Source organism: Sphaeramia orbicularis, chromosome 14 (assembly GCF_902148855.1).
Source record: "Sphaeramia orbicularis chromosome 14, fSphaOr1.1, whole genome shotgun sequence".
Lineage (NCBI taxonomy): Eukaryota > Metazoa > Chordata > Actinopteri > Kurtiformes > Apogonidae > Sphaeramia > Sphaeramia orbicularis.
In genome coordinates, this window is record NC_043970.1 from 36,896,359 (window position 1) to 36,918,774 (window position 22,416).

Sequence of the window (22,416 nt, forward strand, 5' to 3'; positions counted from 1 at the left end):
TTGTTCAAAAATCAGCAGTATGATGCTGTTTGATACAGGACTGTGAGATGACAAATTTTATGCATATAGTGGTGTGTTCTTTCTGCTGTGGTAGTTTTTCAAAGATTACATTTCAATAATTACAGTATTTCACATTATAGGTAGTCATTAACCCTTGTTCTGTTACTACACCAATACACAGCCCAAATGTGACCGTCTGTGATTAATGATCTGAAGCTAATGTTGAGGCCGATATTATCTTTTCATTACAGCTACAGAAGAATCCTGCTGTTTAATAAAAAGCCTGCATGTCTGGGTGTTTTCAGCTGAGGTCAGACATTTAGCAGCTCTGCCAAATGCATTCACACTCAGTTTTTCACATTTCATTTCAACATATATATATATATATATTCTCTCGACAAACCTGACTCAGTCGTACAGGGTTTCCCCCGAGGAATGGGCAAAAACCTTGAAAATGTAAACTTTTGACCCCCTGAGAATGTGTTAAAATAAATAAAAGCTGTAACTTCTCTCTGCTGTTCTAACAAAATTTCTCATCATCAAAAAGGAGAAGTCGGGGTAACCGAACGAACAGAGGGAATATATATACATAGAAATGAAATGCTGAAATTTTGGAGAGGGTTCTGAGTTGTAATGCATTCGCCTGAGGTGTATGTAAATTTCAAACCTCAAATGTACTTGTGTAAACTCCCGGAACAACTACAGGCAGAAAGTTTCCTGCTGAGGTGAGTTTGGAAGAGAACAGGTTAGATCAGAAGAGAAGCTCTATGCGGAGGGAGATCAGGAAGAAATTGTTTTAATAATCAAGATGAAGCACATTTGTGGATGTGCTATTACCTAGTAGAAATGTTTTCTCCCCCAAAAATCAATGAAGCACACAGCAAGCTACCAGACCTGCACACCCGCAAGGACACAGAACAAGATATATATAGACCCACAAGAGAAACACAAACCATGAGGACGGCAACAGCTTTTGTCCTTGTTTGCACTTTTAGTTAAGTGCATAATTATGATAAAATGGTATTAAGGCTCCTTAAGAATTAAACAAGTGTAATGTATCTTCATTGCACTGTAAAAGAGTCATAACCTTTGTTATATCAGCTCATGCCTCGAGCTTCTTGTCACATCCGTGTGAATACAACAGTCTGAGCAGAGCTTAAATAGTTCATAATGCAGCAGTATGTTTAAGACAGAGGTTAGAGCATGTTGAAATGAGCTAACAACTGAGTTTTACATCAGGATATTTAAAAATTGATGGGGCATAACAATTGTATTTATGCTTTGGAGCAGTTTAATATTTATAGAAGCTCACTGGAAAAATAAAGAGTCATAGGATGTGGAGCCTTTTGCCTCCAGCTCTAAATGAAATGTCAGCATCTGTAACTAAAGCAATCTGTCTGTATCAGTCCATGGTCTGCCACAAAATCAAGACACATTTAGCAAATGAATCATTTATCGTCTCTGATGTGCGCATCATGCTCACATAAACGCTGTCACTTTTCTTTCCCCCCACTTGAAATGGAAAGTAAACACAGTTTCAGATGCATTTTGAGTATACCCTCAGATTCGATACGCCTCGCCAAAGAGGATAAATGATAAAGCAGCAAACATGGCGTTCCAGGTCATCTAATTTAAAGATTGCTGTCCCAGATGAACACAGCTCAGTGGTCGTGACCTCATCTGAACCGAGGGAATTGAGGCTCGGGCTCTAACTGAAATGTTTTCAGCCTGTTTTCACCAGATGGATTCTCACCAGACACGTTCACTTCATGAAAAAGAAAAGAACAGAGGCCGGTTTCACGTCAATAGACTCCGACTAAGGCTTAGATTGAACCAGAAGTCAGATTTCAGACATGGATGTACGTGTTTGATTGTTCCTTCTCTTAATTAGGATTAATTCGTTGAGTAAATTCTGCTAAATTAAAAACATGTGTCACCACTTCACACCACTCACTTCACTTCACTTCACTCCAACAGGAAAACATTCACTTTAAGGGTGAATTTTAGCTGTTACAAGACATTTTATTGATGGAATTTAATTAGTGTTTGTTAAGTAATCTGGAAAATCTTCAGGATGGTCACATTTGACTAAATTATTGACTGTCTCAGCATTACTTAATATTTCTTAGCTGAGCCAACACTTTATTTTCCTCTTTTTTGTCTATTTGGGCCACTGATTAGTTTAATAAATTAAGATAATATATTTATTTCTTCACTAGATTAATCTAAAGAACAAAACTGACACTGATCTATTCATAGACTGTGGATGGAGGATCTGTGACATCACACATTGGGTTCTGAACTGTTTTGAAGCCAGTAGTTTACCATTTGGCCGTCACCATGTTGGCTTTTTGATGCTGGTTTTGATGATATTTGATATTTGCACAAAAGGACAGAGCTGTTTGAGCATGAGCCCAAAGATACTGAGGAGTCCAATCTGGCTGGTTTCACTGTGGATGAAAACATAAGGCTAACCTGGAGATAATTAGCTTAAGCCTCAATCACGTATAATTGTGAACCAATCGTATCAACTTCCTGATGTTTACAATAGTTAATCTTCTGGTTTAGAGTGGATTTCTTAGCTGTGATGGAAGAGATTAATTATATGTTTGGGGAGTTTGGTTGTTTTTTAGCTCACCAGCTGAAAGGCCATGAGCTGTTGTGAAGGCGCTGTGCTTGTGTTCGTCATCTGCATCGTCGTTAGCAATTTCTTCAAACATCTCCTCTGATGAAACTACTGCTCAAATTAATTCAAATTTTATATGAAACATGAAACATTTGGATTTTTTAATATTAAAAATGTGCCTTTACTTATCATGGGCCATATTTTGATGGCTCATAACATGGAAATAATTGCAGATACCAGTATACTTACTATTGAACACTGATAGGAAGCCATATATAGACTTTCATTCAATTAGCTGAATTATCCTCCAGTGAAAGTACCACCCACTTCTATTGGGAGATTGATTACCTGCATCAAGACCACAGGACTCTTAACATAGTCACATTCAAGCTGTTATTGAATCTTGATAGAACATGCTGGTGAGCTACAAGGCCATTGGTCCAATTTTGCCTTTTAGCTTTGAAGCTAAAGAAGAAATGAGATTTTAAAATGTGTTTCTTCCATGTTTTGGCATAATGAGGGACTGTAGAACTGCAGTAAATGGACTTCGACTGTCACTTGTTTCACAAAATGATCATGTAGTTAATGTTAGATCTGATCAGGTCAACTGTGGAAACTGATGTTAAAAATCATCACAGAAAACTCTACCAACTCTTTTCACAAAATATTTGTTTATTCATTGAGCCACTTCTGGCATTCAGACAGATCAAACTCTGGTTACACTGAAAGACTGAAGTATTGTGTATGTTGTCAGTAAATCATTGATGAGGTCATGGGTTTATGCTAATTGCTAGGCTAAGAACATTGTAAAATGTTAAACCCTATCAATTAGTACTTAAAATAGTCATTTTATGGTGTTGTTAATGTAACCTATCAAGCACAACTACAGTGAATGAAAAAAAATGTGTTATTAAATAAACAAAAGCTTTGAAAGTCCAACTCAGCAGGCGCATAATTAGAGCTAACACTCAAAACCAAACACGACAGACATCAAACCTCCTCCTCGCCCTGAGATCTTGTTAGTGGAAGAAGAGGAAAGACTTTGAAGCTCTAAATAAAACAAATCAGTCCAGAATGACTCCTGGAAAAAAACATATTGATGTAATATTTTCAGTAAGTAGTTCAATGTAGGTCTGAGAGCCAGTTTTTTTTTTTTTTTTTTTTGGAGTAGCATCTAGTGGCGTCAGCTGTTATTACAACTTTAAAATACTTCCACATTGGCATCATTTTGGATGCAAAGTCCTCTTGGGTCCAACACTGTACACCTGTCTGAAACCCTTCATGAAACCAGCTACATTTGCTTCTTCTAATGCTTTGTAGTTTTGCTCCAGACAGATTTTATTTTGAAGAACACAACACATCTCCCTCTCCTGGTCTTTGCATGAATAAATACTGTATATGATGTGTGCCAGCGTGCATCCATCAAACTGATGCTACATAAAAGAAATTTCCTCAGTTTACTCGGTTGTTATTTGCGTGTGATTATCATAGAGCCGTGTTTGCAGAGATCCAATATTTCCCGGGCTGAGCCGCAGCGGTCGGTTGACCCATCCTGTATAATTTACGGCAGAGACGGATTAATAGAGGCCCTCCTGGAAAGCCACTGAGCAGCAGATCAGCTAAGAGACAACAGTGCCAACAAATCTCCACCACTCAGCTGGTTCCAAATAGGGCGGGTTGGCACTTGTATAAACACACACACGCGCACGCACACACACACACACACACACACACACACACACAGGCAGACAGACAGACAGACACTCCCACTCATAGAGCTACAAACACAGCCATCCAGCTCAAGCCTCGTCCTGCTTGTCCCACTCAGGGGTTGGCAGATGGAAATGCTTTGCCTGTTAAAGGATCAGGCCACGGGCCACAGATCAGAACTAACATATGGGACTAACAGTTTATAGTTGCAACACTGGCTCATCTCTTCAGTTTTTGTGTGTGTCTGTTGTTATTTTGTGAGATTTTTAGAAATTTAAGTTGTTTGACATTTAGGTTTTTTTTGGTTTTTTTTGTTTGGAAATTTGGAAAACATCAGGTTTAAAGACATGTCAACATTAAGCTTTTACAGTATATGAGCCCTCCCTCAATGTATATATATACAAGCAAGGAATGGATGAACATGTGAATATGAAGTTGGAGATTGTTACTTAAGCATGAGCTGTAATTAACCCTTTCATGCATGAATTGTGAGAACCTTAGTCAAGATTTTTTTCTTTATTTATTTACTTTCTTTCTTTTTCTTTTTCTTTATTTTTTTCTTTATTTATTATTTCTTTATTTATTTCTTTATTTATTCTCTATTCTCTATTTATTTCTTTATTTCTTTATTCCTCCTTAGGCATGAAAAAAACAATGTGATCAAGTTTGTTTTTTTTCCTATGGAGTTACAAAAATATCCATGCATTTAATTTCTGAAGTAAAGAAACATGTTTAAAACCCAATATTAGAAAGTGATATGAAAACAATGAAATAAAAACATTTTTAATGCTGCTAATCTGATGTCTTCTCACATTTTAACATATTCTAATGCTAGTAATTACTCACTTCATGAAGATAACATGCAAAAAAAACTTCTTGTCTAACAAATAACAATTGATTTACACTCAAACATGTTCGTGCAGATCAGGTTTATCAAGAACAGCAAAGTTACAATAATGGTCTGAATGTCAGTGTATGGGATGGTGCATAAGTGTCCACTGTGTTGGCTGATATGGAACTAAAACAACAAAACCCATGAATATACAAGAGAACAGCTGGAGAAGAACTGTCCACTGTGAGTGGCCTATGCATGAAAGGGTTAAAAATAAAGTTGTCCTCTGAAGAGGGGTTGTGATGGCGGGTTGCTTCTCCAGTATGTCTGTTGTGTTTGCCTTTTATCGTCCCATCCATACTAACTTGGATTAGAGCTGCACGATGTATCGTTTGAGCATCATCATCGTAATGTATTTGTGCACAATAGTGACATTGCAGGTCCTGCAATGTAGGAGGCAAATGAACTCAACGTGTTCTCATCTAATTTCAACCTGGGTACCTGACACACACTGGACACAGCGATCCACCAATCACAGTTGTTCTTAATCAGTTTGCCGAAACAGACCACACTGCATGAAAAAGCAGATTATCGGCCCCATAGATACCCGCCAACTTCAATGATTCCCGGTAATTATCGTGAGTTTACAGAGAAGTTCATCTTTGCCTTAAACTGCCCATGGAGTGAGTCGCTGGTAACAACATTGAAAAATGAGCAACGAACAAGAGAAGATCACCGAAAAGGAAGGCTTGGTGCCAAAAAGAAAACCAAAATCAGTTGTCTGGAATTATTTCAGCTACAAGAAGGATGATACTGAAACATGTTCTGTGTCGACAGTGCCTTGCACCTGTTGCCACAATGAGAGGAAACACAACTAATTTGTTTGACCATTTACATCAGCACCACACAGCTAATATGTAGGCTACTTCTGGGTATTTTTTCATATTGCAATATATATCGCAGGGTTAAAAAAAATCGTAATGTCAGTTTTTTCCAATATCGTGCAGCCCTAACTTGGATGTTGCTCTACAGAGACATTCTCTTCTGCGTTTTACAAAATGTCTCTGTCAACACGACAATGCAAAAACAACAAATATGAACATGAACATGAATTAATGATAAAAGTGACCGGTAGTCGCTGATTGTTTTGTTGTGGCTCATTTTATAAATGTAATGTGAAATGGTCAGAGCATTATCTGATCTGTCATAGATTCAGAGAAGGAGCTTTAGAGATGTGGAGGCTGCAGGAAAACCATCACACTGTCAAAATACTGACAGTCCTGAATTCAGTTTTATATTTAAATATGATGAGTATTTCTTATGACATTTGTTTCACTCTAACAGAATAAAAAATGATAGTGGTTGGTTCTAACAATGCTTTTCTACTTCCCTAATAAAGAATATTATATTAATATTGTATGATTACTGATGTGTATAAATTTGAATAGAAAGAGGAATGTGTCTGAAAATAAAAAATATTGCAATTTTTTTGCCAACTGTGTATAGTATGGTCTAATGGTGGTGGAAATTTTGATTCTCATATACACTGTAACGCAGAGTTCTACATGGATGCAGTACATTTGCAGCCTACATGAAAATTATACCATACTAATACTTACTATTAACCCATAAAGACCCAGTGTTACTTTCGTGGCAGTTCCCAACTACATTTTTCTCTAAATTTCACCTTTCTTAAAATATTTTATCATCAGTTATTATAACATTGTCCTCTGTATTTTGTGTTTTTTCAGTGAAAACCATGTATTTTCTTGTATTTAATTTACTGATCATGTAGATCTTCATAAAAGCTCACGGAGAACAACAGAGAAAACTGAAAAAATAGACTTTTTCAGCTATGATATCAATAACTGAACATAAAAACAAGTGTCTCCATCCACTCTTATTGATCAAACTCCTTGAGTTTTAGTGGTGAGACAATGTTGTAGAAGATGGCGGTGTTTCCACGGTAACTATGGAGCCACTGAACATCCAAATGGGTCATATCTGATGACCATGAAAAGATGATAAGCTTCATTTTACACCAATTATTTGCATGTATTGATAGGAATAATGGTTCAGAAGTTATTAAAAATGTTAGATCAGTAGATGGTTTTACTTATTTATACATTATTTATCAGGGGCCATGTACAATTTTAAACATAAATGTTGCCCTTTGGTGCATCGTACCAGAGTTAGCCATTGGTTTGGTCACCAGCTGCTGTTTGGGTCTTTATGGGTTAATTTGTTCAGCCTCTCCTGGACAATAAAATGTGAAAGTTATGTTGGTATATTGCCCTCGTGCATTCAATCATGGGTTAGCTCCAGGTTGATGTTATTTCTTTGTTGAGATTTAATATATGGAGGTGGAGGCCCACAGCAGGTGATAAACATCACACCTAGCATGTTGAAAACGAACATCTGGGAACATTATAGATTTTATGAACTTCCTGAGATGTGTGAACTAAGACGCGCTGTTTGTAAAATCTGCGTCACTAAAGCCAGACTCGCCAAATTGTTTGTGATTTTGAAGCCAGTCATGTAACGAAAACTCTGACCTTCCCTTGAGATCAAACATACCATGCATCACACATGTTTATGGTGAGACAGATTGCAGCAAATGGTTCGTCTTATGAAGTATCACAATGTAAAGCATCCATACGTGCAAGGAGGATGATCCACACAACACAGCAACGCATTGTTATAATCTGTTACTCAGTGTTAAGGTCAGTGCTACACTACTGTGAACTCAAAGTGGAAGGTCTTCTTTCTAATCCGGGATTGTATGGATTGTATGTTTACATGCCCTGAAATGCTGCACACGACCTTTGAACCAGCAGGTTACTAATCCTGTATTCTGTCTGTCTCAGTGGTAGTAGTAGTAGTAGTAGTAGTAGTAGTAGTGGATGTGACATACCTGCAAGTGGTCCTGTCCTTTCCATTCAATACTTAAGTAGTATTTTAACTAATATTGTATCTGGGTTGTATTCCAATTCATTCATAAGATAAAATAGTGCTGTTGTTAATGTTATACTATACCGCTTTTATTTGCATAGCACATTTTACCAACACAAAGTCTCCAAAGTGCTGCATGGAGTACAAACTAGCATAAATAAAATAAAAAACGATAAAAAATTTAATTAAATAGAAACATATGTACATATGATTCAGAAAGAGGTGTTTCAGGCTAAGAGCTCCAATCATTAGTCATCATATTAAGTCACTGTGTATAAAAAATAAAAGAAACAAATGGGATTTTATAGACTTTGACACATGTTCCCAGTGCTCTAAGATATAAACATGTCTTGATTTCAAGTCATAGCAACGGTAACTTCTGAGAAATGACATTGGTATTTTTCTCAAAATTGCATCACAGGTGTTTTCTTATTTGTCTTCTATTAATTTTATCCCTAACAAAAATGTGAGGAAAGCTGGAATCCTTTCCATCCCTCTTTGTCTGTTTCGACTCCTGTGTAATGATTGTTGTTGTGTGTCGTCCCCCAGGCCCGCCGTTCATAGTATCACCACCGGAGAACATCACAGTGAACATCTCGCAGGACGCCTTCTTTACCTGCCAGGCGGAGGCCTATCCTCGCAACCTGACCTACACCTGGTTCTGGGAGGAGGACAACGTCTTCTTCAAGAAGTAAAGTTATGATCGGGTTCATTATTGTCTGCCATATCACCCTCACCTGTCACTGTGATGTGCTGCTTTTATTCTCTTTTATCTCGTGCTCTCTACACACTGGGTAGGTTTTCCTCCAGGTCCTTGACTTTCCCACAATTAAAAACGGGCTTATTCTCCTGTCGGTGCCCCTGACCACAGTACTGATGAAGAAATGGAGTTGGGACCCAAACACCTGATGCATGCTAATGCTAATGCTAATGCTAGGTGCTGGATGTATCAGGATGGGAAAATGCAAGGACTGTTGATAATAAAATGACTTACCCTTTTAACTGTAAACTTTAACCTTTAGGTTTTTTTTTTTTTTAACTTTATTTATACATTTTAGCATTTAACATATCACACAGTAAGACAAAAATACATAAAACAAACTAACATAAAAAAAAAAAAACTTACACAGTATTTATACAAAGTACTTACAGAGTCCAAAGATAAACGTGAACACAAATAAACTTAAAAAAAACAACAACAAATAAACCCCACAAAACTTCACCACACAAAGTAGAATACACACACGAGATCTAGAGTTGGTACCCAAACGCCTGATGCATGCTAATGCTAATGCTAGATGCTGGATGCATCAAGATGGGTAAAATGCAGAGACTGTTGATAATAAAATGCCTTAACCTTTTAATCATAACCTTTAACCTTTAGCTTTATTTATTTTTATTTTTTTTACTTTATTCATACATTTTAGCATTTATCATATCACACAGTAAGACAAAAATACATAAAACAAACTAATGTAAAATAAATGAACACAAGGTTTATACAAAGTACTTCTAGAGTCCAAAGATAAACATGAACACAAATAAACTTTTGTAAAAAAAAAAAAAAAAAAAAAAAAAAAAAAAACACAAAACTTCATCACACAAAGTAAAATACACACACAACATGTGGAGTTGGTACCCAAACACTAGATGCATGCTAATGATAATGCTAATGCTAATGCCAGGGGCAGGATGTATCAGGATGGGTAAAATGCAGAGACTGTTGATGATAATAAAATGACTTAACCTTTTAACCATAACCTTTAACCAGTAGTTTTTATGGTGGATGATAACTTTGAGGTAATCTAAGGTCATCTAAGGTCTATTGGCATCAGATTAATGGATAAAATATGGGGGAAAATTTGCAGATGTGAAGTAATGTGATGTAAAAAAAAAAAAAAATAAATAAAGAAAAAAATAAGCAGCATGAGCACATTTTAACCTGATGCAAGTCATGTATTTTTTTTGCCCTGGGGGGATTTGCACCGTCATTTTTGTCTTTATTGTGCTTTATGTTTTATTTCACACTAATCAGACACTGAATCACACATCAGAGTTATAGTTAAAAAAACATTTTGAGTCCTTGAGTGAAGATAATACTCTTCAAAATCTGTTTGTTCCTGACTCAAGCATGTTTTCTATGGTTATTACTGTAATTCACCCAATCGTGTTGGTATTTGATCTGGTTGTTATTTATTCTGGACCTGTTCAGCGTCAAAGTAGCCTTCATTTTGCTACCTTGTAAACCTCTTTTCAACAGACATCATGACTGGATATTGATTTGATTTTGAGTAAATCACCTTAACGATAAAAAGCTCTTCCCTCATCTTGTACTATGGATTTCCAGAAATGTCATTCGGTCTCCACATCTTCCTCTGAAGCCAACCACGATGACATTTCCAAGTTAATACTTTGAAACTGTCCATTCATGTCCGTTCTTTTCACCCACAAGCTGCCCCACAGCTGCATAAATTAGAGTTAAGTCAGGTTTATGACGCACACTCACTGTGCATCGCATTAAATCAAAGTCTGCCTCAGTACATTGGGTTTGATGAGGAGGAAGTGGACGGGATGGAGTCACCTCTCATGCATATGTGTAAATAAAGTAAACAAAGACAAGATTTTCCCCAGTTACTGACACTGACTTTTCATGACAGCAAAAATCCCAAAATATTAGAGGATAAGATTTGCAAATGTATTCTATAAAATGAAAATCAATTATTCCAATAAAACAATTGGGGTAATTATTTCTTTAAAGTCAGTGCAGGGGCAGTGATATTGTGCTGTCGCTGTTGATATAAAATTGTTTGATTTCATTTAGCTTCATTTTTTTCTTTCTCCTTTAAAGATGTAACTTGGGAATATTGGATAAACAGAAACAAATCTTGTCATCTGTCCTAGAAGACAGATTTGAGGGTATGTTTGCGATGATAATTTAAAAAGAGGAACTTGATGTTTTCTGAATGACAAACCATGGATCAACAAAGGAATATTGAGTAAAGATAAACACATCACATAATAACTTTATACCTTCATAAGCCTCATAATCAAATGCACTCATGTAGAAGAAATGCTGCCATTTCAGCATCAAATGCCATTCTTTTCATTTACAGCTGCATCCAGTAGTGAAAGCAATGGCTTCTATTTTTATCACTTCTTTTCTTTGACTCTAAAAGTTGTTTCTTAATGGTTCTCATCCCATCTGGTCACTTTCTGATGCTTTAGTCAAAGGCCTGTGGTGATAGTTTTCCTCACCATGGGAGACTGGCAGAGTGACTCACTACGCCCTCCAGTGGTCACATAAATTCCAGGCCTGTTGCTGCAAAACAAATTCAGTTCATATGTCTACAAGTTAGCATACTGACATCTTTGGTGGAACTTCAGACTCTTTATACTGAACTTTTTAGATAATTTTTTAAGATCTGAAATTACAAAGCCCTGCGATGAACTGGCGACATGTCCAGGGTGAACCCTGCCTTTGCCCGTAAGTAGCTGGGATAGGTTCCAGTGACCCCCGTGACCCTAGTGAGGATAAAGCAGGTTCAGAAAATTAATAAATGAATGAAATTACAAAAAAAATAGGACCAATGGCTCTGTAGCTTACCGGACAAATTAAAAGCGTGGGGAAATGTATCCAGATGCCATTTATTATCACCCAGTTATGTGTATTTATTATATTACAGAAATAGCCCATGTTTTGGTCATATTCCAATCAGATCTGTAAAAAATTCAAATTCCAACTTGATATCATTGATACTTACTGATTTATTGGATCAATCCACTTCCTATCTGTTATAATGGGAAAAATTTTTCAAAGTCGCACCAAATCCAGAATCAGATCCGGATGGAAATAATTTCAATAGCTTGTGTTGACATCATCAAAAAGAAGCTGTATAACAAGTTTGAAGTCAATCGGAATTATAATTTCGGAAAAGAAAACGATTGAAATTTTGTAACAGACGACGACAGACGACGATGACGGACGCCGCATGACGACAATAGCTTACGGTCTGTCGGCCGGTAAGCTAATGACATATTGACCCTTTAATCCAGTGGTTCCCAACCTTTTTTGGCTCGTGACCCCATTTTAATATCACAAATTTCTGGAGAAAATGGAGATATATAAATTTTTTTTTTTGCTAAAATTAATGTTTTTGATCATGTAATAGTTTGCTATACTATGTTGCAAATAAACATTCATTTTAGATGACATTTAGGCTATATAATATATATTATTATGGATGGAGGCAGAAAAGCCAGGTGTAGATTACTGCACAAAGTGAGAATTTTATTCTCCTTGGTCAGGATATGTACAGTCAGTCCATCTTGTATTTACATAGCTGACAATTAATACTGAACAAACAAGAACTCAAACTATGAATTATTAAAGAGCTGCAGCATCTGAAACCGATCACAATGAACATCATGAATGAACATCATGAATACACAATGAACCACATGAAAATCTCTCTCAACTCACCATATATTTTTTATTAGTAAATTTCAATTTTTATTTTTATGAAACACTAGAAATTTCAGGCGACCCCATTTAAATTCCAGGTGACCCCACGTGGGGTTCCGACCCCAAGGTTGAAAAACACTGCTTTAATCAATGTCGCTGTTCTACCAGGATCTCAATGGGGATGAACAAAGGATAAATACAATGACATAAATATCCTTATGTGATGCAAACATTGTGAAAGCATAAATTAAGTGTTGTTTTCTCTAATTGTGAGTGGAGATGCTGAACACCAACGTCCATCGTCCTGTGCTGGTGAATCGACACACTGTCGTGCATAGAGAACAGATGACAAAAGGCTCCAGTAATCAGTAATGCTTTCACATTGTATTTCAGTTCTGCAATCAAATGCAGCTCGGCCCAGTTTGACTCGTGGCCACAGGCTTTATGTTGTTCAGTCGGTGTCAGCCTGAACCAGAGCTTCGTGAGATTTTCTTTTAACCAAATGCCCAATGTTACAATATTTGTATAAAAATGATGCATAACAATGAAGCAGGGGTATAACTGCTTTCAGTGCCTCCAGACACAGGGACTGATACTGATGTCAATTTTTTTAAGCTAATTCACACAGTTTTCTCTGTAAATTATTGCCTTTGGTCAACAAACTTCTTCATTTTCTCCTTACATTTTAGTCAAAGTAGCCTGCAGAAATGTGAACCTGATATTTAAATGCACATTCTTTCCAAAATCCTGTATCCTTTTTATTGTTTCTTTTGAAAAAGCAGCTTTCATAACCAACTTGTGAGAGTTGTCTACTTAGAGTTTTGTGCATAAAATCCCCCAAGTCAGTGTTCAGTCAGCGGAAATTCTGCTTTGCAAAGAACAGCTGGTTAAAATATGAAAATATGTATTTTTGTAAAATATTTTGCAATTTCATCTTTGTCAGTTCTGCTTCTTTTGAGTCCGTGTAGTCAATCTCTGCTCATTACACAGTTTCACTGGAAAACGCAAACAGATTTGATAAATATCTGCTCCCTTAAATACTGCTAGTGGCCAGTGAATAGTCAGAGCCGACCCTAAACTCATCTCTGTTCTCACTGAAATAAGAATAATTTACCTTTACAGAAGTTTTAATGACCCTCTGATTTTTACAATTAAAGGATATATTTGCTGTGTGAAATCTAAGACGTGGTACTCTAACACAATCAGATTGATATAATATAATCTGAAAATATTGCTCATTGTAAGGCTTGATGTCATTTGTCCTGACCCATCAAAAACACAATCTTCTCTCAAAATGTTGCACTCAGTATCGTCTCCAAAACTGTGATGGCAATTTTCATTCTCAAGTCACAGATACAGACACAGTGAATCTAACAATAACACCTTTTGGATCAGAAAAATAGGATTTTTAGGGATGAATGTGCTGCTGAAAAATCTGCAGCCGCCGTGCGTGACGATAAGTCAAGCGTGAACCTAAATCTGTGTGATCCCCTTCCCAAGCACAGATGCTGCAAGATGGAAATGTTGACTTTTAAAAGTCTGGAAACTCATTAGTACTGGTATCGATTAATCATCCACACGCTGGTGTTTTCTGTTTTCTTTTATTGGACAGTAACTACAAAAGAGGAGAGCGAGCTTTCTGTGATGCCTGCAGACTTACAGTTCCTCTGCAACCAGTCATTCTGCTGTGAATCATGAGTCAGGCAGTGTGCACAACATTAATAATCCAAATCCAGAGCTTCCCAGAGGAATGTACACAAACTGTGGCTCTGGCTAAATGTACTGTGGTCATCTTCAGGACTTTTCCATCATGCATCTGTGACTGTTTACATCTACCCATAAATACTCTCCACTTTGCTCACCAGCCTGTGACTTTTGCCCCATGATGATAGAAAATGTGTTTTCTAGAAAATAGTTTTACATGCTGTGCAGCGACCGAACAGATTATTCATTGGCTTGACTTGGCAGAGGTTCAAATGGATGGAAAATGGTTTGGAATTTGGCCTGAAAATTGCATTATTTCTGCACAAACGTACAAACTGTGAAAGAATTATACTGTGTGGAAGGTATTTTGTACAAGATAAAACTCAATGAAGGCCTTTAATTTGGACCAAAAACAGATAAACGACTAACCTCCAGACTTTTAACTCTGCTGTTTCCCTTCTTTTTATTTTCACAGCGACCTAAAGCGCAGAGTCAGTATTCTTATCGATGGTTCCCTGATCATCGCCCAAGTCAAGCCAGAGGATGCTGGGAAATACACTTGTGCGCCTAGCAACAGCCTGGGCAGACCACCGACTGCCTTTGCCTACCTAACAGTGCAATGTGAGTGTTCTACTTACCCGGAGTAAAATACAATCAGTGTTTTGGTTGTTTATAATTGCAAATGAGTGGAGGAATAGAACTGTACTTGTTGCTCCTGCAAAAGTGACAAGAAGAAATTGGTGGAGTCAGTAAAAGGTTCCATGTGTGGTGTTTAGTGACATCTACTGGTGAAGTTACAGATTGCAAACAGCTGAAAACCCCTCACCTCACCCTCCTCAACAGTGGTTGCAAAAAAAAAAAAAAAAAAAAAAAAAAAAACCTTCATAGAGCCAGTATTTAATGAGTTTTTATCCATGTTCCACTAATCTTGTCATTACATGTAAATTATTCAGGTAAACTGTAGTGTCTCAGCTTTTCATGCATCAGATAAATCCCATGTAGTTTAAATGTAGACATTTGTTTTGAGGTTCACGTAATGATATATTTTGTTGTAAAAGTTTTTTTTCTGCTTTGATATGAACCCCTTTGCATTAACTCTGAGCTTTTATGAACCTCTACTGGATAAATAAATTAAATATAGGAAAATATGTGTGTTACCATGAAAATACAGAATGAAATAATGAATGGTGATAGTTAACCTAGGAAAGGTTAGATGTAGAGAAAAATTAATTTGGAAGACAACACAAAACTGCTCGTATCACTGAAGTTACTTATTAATTTATTAATACGAACTGTTTGAGTATGTTATTTATTATGCGTGCAGCTGAGGCTGTGTAACAGATTTATTTTCCAACATGTTTTTTTCTTGTCAGTGATGACACTGAATTGAAACTAGTTGGAGGTTTTTAGCAATTAACATAAAACTAAAACCCATAAAACTCAAAAAGATAAAATATATGAGAACGGAGAATGGAGGGGACCCGCTTGCACAATATATTCTAAGGTAACAAAAATACAAGTAATCATAATACATGATTATCTCAAGGCCCTTCACAAATTCACTTTAATTAAAAAAGACTGTGCAGAGAAAACCTAACAAACCCTCAAGCAGCAAAGCCCAAGGTGACATTTGGGAGGAAAAAAATCTTTAACAGAATGAAAACTAATGAATGACATATTCCAATCCCTGTAAATCTTCCACATTGGACCTATTGAACCATTTCTTGTCACTGAAAAGTGTCAATGGTGTCTTTAGACTTAAAACGTATATAATAATCTAAAATTCATATTCTAACAACACCTCTGAAAGCAACAGAATGTCTTAAGTAAAAACCATGAACTCCATGTGCATATACTCTGAGTTTCTCACCAAACCTGCCACTACAAAGAAAAGAAAAACGTCAACCTAAACCCAGATAAGTCCAGTAATAGCTGTGACATCACAAATCTGTTTAGGAAGTATGACATGCTGTAGGAGGTATTGGTATACAGACCTTACCCTTTAAACCTTAAAGACCCAGTGCTACTTTTGTGGCAGTTCTTAAATTATTTTTTCTCTCTATTTAAGCTTTATTAAGTGATTTATCACCATTTATTATAATATCCTCTGTATTTTGCATTTTTTCAGTGTAAATCATGTATTTTCCTATATTTAATTCACTGATCATGTAAATGCTCATAAAAGCTCAGATTAAAGTTGAGGGTTATTATATCAGAAACAGTGAAAACTGAAGAAAAAGTGACTTTTTCAGCAAATATATCAATGACTGAGTGTAAAAACCAGCATCTCCAATCACTATCATGAATGAAAATACACAGGTTTTAGTGGTGAACTTGTGTTTCAGAGGATGACGGTGTTTCCACATTCACTAAGGAGCCTCTGAACGTCCAAATAGGTCATATCTGATGACTAGGAAAAGATGACAAACTGCATTTACCGTAGTTATTTCACCATATTGATAGATTTAGTGGTTCAGAAGATATTAAACTTTTTAAATCAGTAGATGATTTTGGTTGCCAATGGCTGTTTGGGCCTTTATGGGTTAAAAAAAGAGATAAATGTGTGTCTTTAGGGGAAACAGCTTCAGATGTCTTATGGTTGGAAAAGGATTTTAACAGTTTGATTATGAATATTTGGGGTCAAATCACCTGCAGCTTTAACACGATGCTGAAAGACCTGAGGCCATCGTAACTACAGCGAGTGATGTACGAGATGACTAATGGTTATTTCTGCATATTGTTAAGAAGGAATTGCGTTTCAGAGACAGACTGGATGCTTCTGTCTGCTGCGTTTGTCCTGTTTGGGAGGAAAAAGCATCCTCTTCACTGTGGAATTGATTTGGACACTTTACCAGACTGAAGGCAAACTCTGTTCCACCTCTCAGCCAAACATCTAATCCCGCCCAAACCGTTTCCTGTCCAACATATACTTATTTATTTCCCATGTTTGCCTTTCTCCTCCTTCTCCTCCTTCTGATTTCTGCCTGTATTCTGGATTTATTCACGTTCCCGCCGACACATCCCTCTGCCTGCTTCTGTCTTCATCATGTGTTGCCACTGCCTCATTCACTCCTCCCATAAAACACTTCACCAGTCACTCCCAGCGCCAGATACATGACACGTCGGGGTCTGTTTTTTTTTTTTTTTTTGTCGTCAGCTGTGAGCGAATCGACAAACGCAGGACATTTTTTTTTTCTCCCAGATTTTAGCTCTGCCGACTTTCTCCGGCCGCTTGCAGTAGTCAAGGCAACAGACATTTCGCATTCCCTCGCTCTCCTGCCTCCTCCGACGGCTGCATGTTAGATTGTGGCGTGTGTGTCCGAGTGTGTGCGCGATTGACGAACTGAGGCAGGCAACAGCAGTCGTGAGAGGGAGGGATGGCGAAGGGAGTCGGGGGTGGGATTACATCATCGCTGTAAGACAGGGCACTTTTCTCTATCAGACTGCAGAGGGCTCTCCGTCTCTGTGTCCTATTCTTTCTCCTCTGTTTGCATTGTTTCATCTTTATCCCGTCCTCTCAATCCGTTTGTTTCACGTCCTTTCACTCTCATGTCCAAATCTTTTCTCCCACAGCCTCATTTTCTCGCCGTCCTCCTCTGCGTCTTACTCCCTTTCTCCCTGAAGTCCTCGCTGCTGAATAACTTCCCTAAAGCGTCTTGCAGTGGGAACCAGCGTGTCGTGAGCGATAGCGCCGTCTGAGAGCTATATTTAGAAACTTGGCTGATATTCTGGTCTGTGGTGCTGGCGGAGGCACTCCTCTGGGCTCGTTGTGGCAGAGCGATGCCGGGCTGGCGGTCAGGACTTTGGAGGACGGCAGTTGTAGTACAAAGTTGTGTTGGCAACAGTGCGGTCAATTGATCTCCCTGAGTCCTCAGTGTTTCAACTCCTCACACACCTTCAGAGAGTGTGTTACCAAATGGATGCTTATAATAGGCGTGGGGATTCCTTCAAATAATTTAGTAGCGTTTTCCAAATATACCAGACTGCTATTATTGAATGATGAAAAAGTGCAGTAACGTGGGAAACAGAGAATCAGGGATGTAATGAATTGAGATGTATTTGAATCTCGACAGCCTAGTGAAAATTCACACCTTTGATGTTTATATTTGGTTTTCCATATGGTTAAGAGAAAAAAGAGAAAGAAAGAAAAAAGGGATGACTGCTCCGATTTGTTTAAGCAGAGAATTAAAAATAGATCAAGGAGAGAGGTGTGATTGTTGACTTGTTTCAAGAGTTTAGTTAACCCTATAAAGCCTGAATTGTTAAATCACTGACAGAAAATTCCAGTTCTTTGAAACTGGAACCTTTATTGGTCCTTCTGAATGACCAAAACCCCTTCTTTTTTTTCAAATATCAATTTCCATGTATGAGTTTCAATTTTGTATCATACTTAATACATCGGATCTCAATGCTCAAATATTATTTTTGAACAAACAAAAACATAATATAACACAAACATGTGTAATAAATTGGTAATTCCTTTTCAAAATCCTTCCTCATCAATGACAATCTTGTAGTGTCACTGGAAAGGCCTCTGGTGAACGAATTCCTCCCCCCTGGTGGATTATCTGTGTATTGCATGTATCTAATTGTATACATCAGGTTTCTCAAGAAAACAAATATCACACTGATCATGTAGAGGGCGTCAAAACTTATGTATCAAATATGATAAGTTTGGCATTATAGAGTTAAAGCTCAAGCAGTGTTAGAATAGAAGTATTACAAGGATACACTGATATATCAGTATCAGTATTGAACAATATGTGCTGATGTTAGCCAATATCAAATATTTATGTGTGGGGTTATATTAAATATTATTCAGTATGTTTGCATGTTTCAATCTGGGTTCATTTAAAGGTAATATGATGAAGGACTTGAAAGACTTTTTTTTTTAACAATACTGTGATATTTCTGAAGCTTTGATTATGGCATGCGTTTGCCATGGAATTGTTCTGATAAGCACTGTCACGACATTTATTTCCGCCCATAGTAGCCGCCTACTTTCAGTATAAGAAATAGCCATGTTTGTTTTTTGTTTTTTTTGGTTTTTTTTAACAATTTTTTTTCACCACGTTTTTAAGTCATCTTCAGTCATAACCATTTAAGATGTCATAATGGTTCACAGCCATTTCTTCCAGGTTTGGACTCTTTTTAACACATAATTTAATCATGCTTAAAGTGCTATATAAATAAACTTTTGATTTGATTTTGATTTGATTTTTTAGTAGTCATTCCATCCCTTTGTTTTCATTCCTTGATTCAGGCCAGTAATTTGATCCATCTAAAACAGATTTACATATTTTCCACAACCACAGGATGCATCATCTGACATGGCTGTTTAAACTTTATTTTTGTGGCAACTTCCAAATTAATTTCTCTCTCCAGTCAACCTTTCCGAAGTGATTTATCTCCATTTATTATAATATTATTCTCTGCATTTTGTTTTTTTGTTTTTTTAAAGTGAAATTCAAGTATTTTCTACATTTCTGCTTCTACTTGTACCTACTAATCTTGTAGATGCTCATAAAAGCTTCAAAGGTTATTATGTTAAAACTGAGAAAACTGAAGAAAAAGTGGTTTTCCTTCCAAATATATCATTGACTGAACATAAAAACAAGCATCTACAACCACTGTCATCTGTCAAACTATCTGGGTTTTATTGGTGAATAAATAATAAATGACGATAACTCCAAATTGAGTTAAATTAAAGTATTTTGATATAAAGTAAAATTCAATTTTGAAAATATTTACACTTACAAACTGTTCTTTCTCAGTAAAATGTGAACAAATATGCACAACCTGAAATATCTTATGAAAAATAAGTGCAATTCTAACAACATTCTGCCTGTTACTGAGCGTTTTGTGCATTTGTAGATTCACTGTGATCTGTAAGTTGTGTTAATAATAAGCAGGGACATAATATTGTTGAAATTGCTCTTATTTTTCTCAAGAAATTTCCGATTGGTCATGGTTGTTCAGGTTTCTCACATTTTCATAATGTAATTTTACATATTTCACACCAAAACAATGATGAAATTTGGGGTTATTTTTGGAAGCTGTTATGCCTATTATTTTAATTGAGATCACACTGGGCTGCATGTGGCCCCTGAACTAAAATGAGTTTGACACCCCTGGTATAAACGGTTGTTAAAAATGAAATTCCTTGCTCTCTCTCTGCTAATTCGTCTCCTGTCGTCTGCTTCGATGACTGTCGTTCGTCGCCTGCTTCATTGTGTTCACAGTCACACCACCTGCTATTCTTTTCTCATCCTCCTCTCTCCTCTGTCGCCTTCTCTCAACCTTGCGTCATCCAGTCACATCTCTCTCTCCCTCTCTCACCTGTCCTCTTTCCCACGCTTCTGCTCAGCCTCGCTCATCCTTCTTCTATCGCTCGGCTGATAGCATCCTCCTCCTCTTCCTCCTCCTCCTCCTCCTTATCACACACTGCCTACACTGAATCTCTCCTCCTCGACCTCATTTAGACACCACGCTGTTCTCCCCTCTTTCCATAATTCAGGATTTAGAGAATAAAGTTTAAAATTCTCTTCTGTTAGCCCCTTTTTTTTTCCCTCCACCAGATGGACTTTTTATTGTTCCTCTGTGCCTGCCTTCACCCACAGGCGAGATATGAGGCATATCAGAAGAAAGAAAATATATATAGGCACTAATGTTTGTTAAATACAGTAGTAAAATCCAAACCAGTCTGAGCTGATGTTATATGACAGTGATGATGTGACACAATGTGAAACTGTGCTCTGTTTTTATAAGAGGATGAAGCTGATAAATGTGAAAAGTGAAAGGTCTTAACCGTATAACGCCAAACATATCATATTTGATACATGAGTTTTGAAGCCCTCTACATGATCAGTGTGATTTTTTTTTTTTCTTGAAAAACTTGATGTGTATAATTAGATACATGCAATACACAGATAATCCACCAGGGGGGAGGAATTTGTTCACCAGAGGCCTTTCCAGTGACACTACAAGATTGTCATTAATGAGGAAGGAGGCTGAACTTTGCCAATTTTGAAAAGGAATTACCAATTTGTTAGACATGCTTGTGTTATATTATGTTTTTGTTTGTTCAGAAATTATAATATTTGAGCATTGAGACCTGATGTATCAAATATGATACAAAATTGAAACTCATACATCTAAATTTTGTTGTTGTTGTTCAGAAGGACCAATAAAGGCTCCAGTTTCAAAGAACTGGAGTTAATCGACAATGGTCTAATGGTTCAGGCTTTACAGGGTTTAACGAATGAGACAAAAAAGTTGGAACAAGCAGATGTTAACACATTAGCTAACTCACCTTAATTCCCACTGTATCTGGATGAATTCACCTGATATCAAATATGGCTTTTATGAGGTGTTTTACATCATCACTCTGTGTTCATTTTTCAGCTCTTTATTTATGCTGTTCATTTCAGAAGAAGGTAAATAAAGTAATGATTTACGTTGACACATAACTGATCAATGCACTGTTGTAAATGGATCAGGAGCTAAAAGCACAATGTAATAATAATAGTAATACATTTTATTTATAATGCACATTTCATTCAGTGAATCTCAGAGTGCTACAATAGAAAAGGACAGATCCCAAAAACATAAACATTGTGTTTTGCCTACAATGTACCGTAGGTAAAACACTGAGTATGGAAAGCAATCATTGTATTTGAGTTAAATCAATTAATTTTACTGAACATTAATGAAATAACTTACAGTAAATAAACCTATAAGCTCCACTGTTATGAACAATATGACATGAGTCAACAACCAGACTAGCAATTTTGTCTTCCTTAGATAAAGAGCAAAAACGTGATTCTCTGTGAATGTAAACGTAGTCATTGTAAGACATTCTTTTTTTCCATAGTGTATATAGTATGTCTTCAAATACAAAGCTTTGCCAACTCTTTAATTTATTTAGAAAACCACCCTTGAAATGATGTGCACTGAAGTTGCACAGTGAGTTGTGGAGCAGAATAAAATTTACAAACACACAAAAGCACACAAATGCAGCTCTGAGACCAGCGGTGCTGCAAGTAAATGCATTTATCATCTTATGATGAGTCTACTTCCCTGCACAGATATTACAGGCACCAGGCTTCACACACTACCAGGAGGCTCTTT

The 22,416-nt window shown here is 36.8% G+C and overlaps 1 protein-coding gene across 2 annotated transcripts in view; it reads left to right on the plus strand.

Annotated features, from left to right (window-relative positions):
* igsf9bb (immunoglobulin superfamily, member 9Bb) overlaps positions 1-22,416 on the plus strand; it is a 206,006-nt gene that overhangs the window by 124,774 nt on the left and 58,816 nt on the right. For both annotated transcript variants that reach the window (XM_030154685.1, XM_030154686.1), the window contains exons 6-7: positions 8,670-8,811; positions 14,762-14,907. In XM_030154685.1, the coding sequence (XP_030010545.1) occupies positions 8,670-8,811; positions 14,762-14,907 (288 nt within the window). The remainder of the gene's footprint in view (positions 1-8,669; positions 8,812-14,761; positions 14,908-22,416) is intronic.